This window comes from Arachis ipaensis, chromosome B01 (genome assembly GCF_000816755.2).
Source record: "Arachis ipaensis cultivar K30076 chromosome B01, Araip1.1, whole genome shotgun sequence".
Classification (NCBI taxonomy): domain Eukaryota; kingdom Viridiplantae; phylum Streptophyta; class Magnoliopsida; order Fabales; family Fabaceae; genus Arachis; species Arachis ipaensis.
Window position 1 is genome coordinate 130,897,764 of NC_029785.2, and position 2,246 is coordinate 130,900,009.

At 38.7% G+C, this 2,246-nt stretch overlaps 1 protein-coding gene across 1 annotated transcript; it reads left to right on the forward strand.

Moving 5' to 3' along the window:
• On the forward strand, positions 20-1,033 carry LOC107614663 (leucine-rich repeat extensin-like protein 6). Its single transcript, XM_016316809.2, has one exon. It carries the CDS (start codon positions 167-169, stop codon positions 677-679), a length of 513 nt encoding a protein of 170 aa, XP_016172295.1. The 5' UTR covers positions 20-166; the 3' UTR covers positions 680-1,033.

The following is a 2,246-nucleotide window of genomic DNA, read 5'->3' on the forward strand; positions in this document are numbered from 1 at the left end:
GTGATGTGTTAGCTTAAAAGATAAGGGAGAGGTCCAGCACATTACAAGAAACAGTGTTTGAATTGAGTAGCCACACTTTTAGGCTTTTTCTTCTTATTACTTATTAGTACTACTCCACTCCACTTTACTTGTCTCTTTCTCTTCTTCTTCTTCTTCTTCTTCAGCAATGAGGTGGAGTCTAGTGGCAGTGTTCCTCCTTAACACACTTCTCTTGCGTGTCGCAATGTCAGATCAACACCTAAAAGCTACGTCTCGCGAGCAGATCCAGTGTATGCAGTGCTCCACCTGCAACAACCCATGCAACCAACCTCATTCACCGCCTCCACCCTCGCCGCCGCCACCTGCCTCCACCAACAACTGCCCTCCCCCTCCTTCCTCCGCCGGCACTTATTACTACTACCCTCCTCCGCCACCTGCTCAGTATGTGTACTCATCACCGCCTCCTCCGGCGTCTTCTGGAGGTGGAGGCGGAGGCGGAGGCGGCGGAATCTACTACTATCCTCCGCCCAGCAACAGAAACTACCCGATGCCCCCGCCGCCGAACCCAATTGTACCGTATTTTCCTTTCTACTACTACAACCCTCCGGCGGCGTCAACTTCTACGGCGGCACCTCGGAGGGGATCGTGGTCGGTATTGGCGGGTAGTTTGTGTTGGGGTGTGGTGATGTTATTGGTCTGATAAAAAGGGAAGAAAAATGGTGGAAATAATAATGCAGATATTTGCAAGGTTATGAAAGTTGGCATAAAAATGAGGGATCGGAGTTGAAAATTGCAAGTTGGAAGCAGCTGAAATTCCCAATTTGCCCTTCTCTGAACCCATGACATCATCAGGTGCTCCTCGCTGTAATCATGCTTCTTTCTTTCTTTGCCGAATTTCTAATTGCAATATTATGTATGTACAATATGATTGAGCTGCAATTTGTTCACAATTTTCATGTAGTGAATTAGTAATAGTATCACATGTCTTTGATGTCTCTAGTCTCAAGTAATTAATGATAATAAATCAGAGAAGAGGATAGCGATTTGATTCCAATTCTGCTAAATGTTGCTGCCAACACTGTCCGATACAACATTAATTTAAGATGCAATGGGCATTGGGCAACCTATAACGAGTTAGGGGTGGTGTGTATATGCCTTATGCATGCTACTCTCAAATAAAATCGGTGGATCTTGAACACTTGAACCGTTAAACCGTTTTAATAGACCCTACTATACTATTCCTTAACGTTCCAATTATATTTTTGCTATCGACTCAATAAATGTATGTCTCTTGACACTTTATTTGACTCTACCTTTGAAGATGCAGACTTTAAGTAGCTTCACCAACTCCTTTCTCTTCAAATAATAAGTATCCATATGCAAAATAACATTCTACACATGATGAACATTATTGGTATTGCACTTTTAATATTGCTTCCTTCCAAATTCCAACCGTTTCTCGTTTCTCCACTGGGCAGTCACGGTTGCACTTGCTGTACTATCTTCGTTTTTGCCTTCACAAAAAACATGAAGCATTCAACAGTAGTTTATTGACTCTTAATTATTGCACGGTAAGGGTAATATGATCACCATCACAAAAATTCCTACTTTTGATTATCAAGTCTACTAACAGAGATTATGAATAACGTGAATAATAAATATAAATAAATTTAATTAATTTAAAATTTAAATTTTAAAATTAAAATTAACTTTTTTTTAATTTATTATTTAAATTATTCAGAAAAAACGTTGCACTCTTCTACTTTTTGTTTGATTATAAGAAAGAAATAAAAAAAAAATGTGGATAAACGTTGGTAGGAATTAATTAGCTGGAAGGCATACAAGCTATACATATAAATTGTGACGCAGAACATGGGTCCTGCCAATGGCATCCATATCCAAATTTCTTATTGACACTACTTCCAAATAAGCTAAAGCTTGGTCGGTGGTCCCTTATATACAATAGGTGTTCACTCTTCCCATCTCATGCATGGACATTATTGTCCTCGAACTTGTAATTCATCAACGGAGACCAAACATAAATGTTACTCACAAGCTCACGCTGTATATGTGATCTTCAATAAATAAATTGAATCAAACTACATTAAGACACTTGGAGTTAAAATGTTTCCTGAATTTTAATATATAGTTTCATTGGATTTCAAGTTCTTTTTTTTCCTTTGACATTTCAAGATTTATAATCCAACAGTTGTCGGGTTGTCCTTTTCTCTTCTCTTTACTTCTTTTTATTTTGCTCCAAAACATAT

What these genes read in the sequence shown, in the direction of transcription:
- LOC107614663 (XM_016316809.2), top strand. Translation starts at nt 167, where the DNA reads ATGAGGTGGAGTCTAGTGGCAGTGTTCCTCCTTAACACACTTCTCTTG.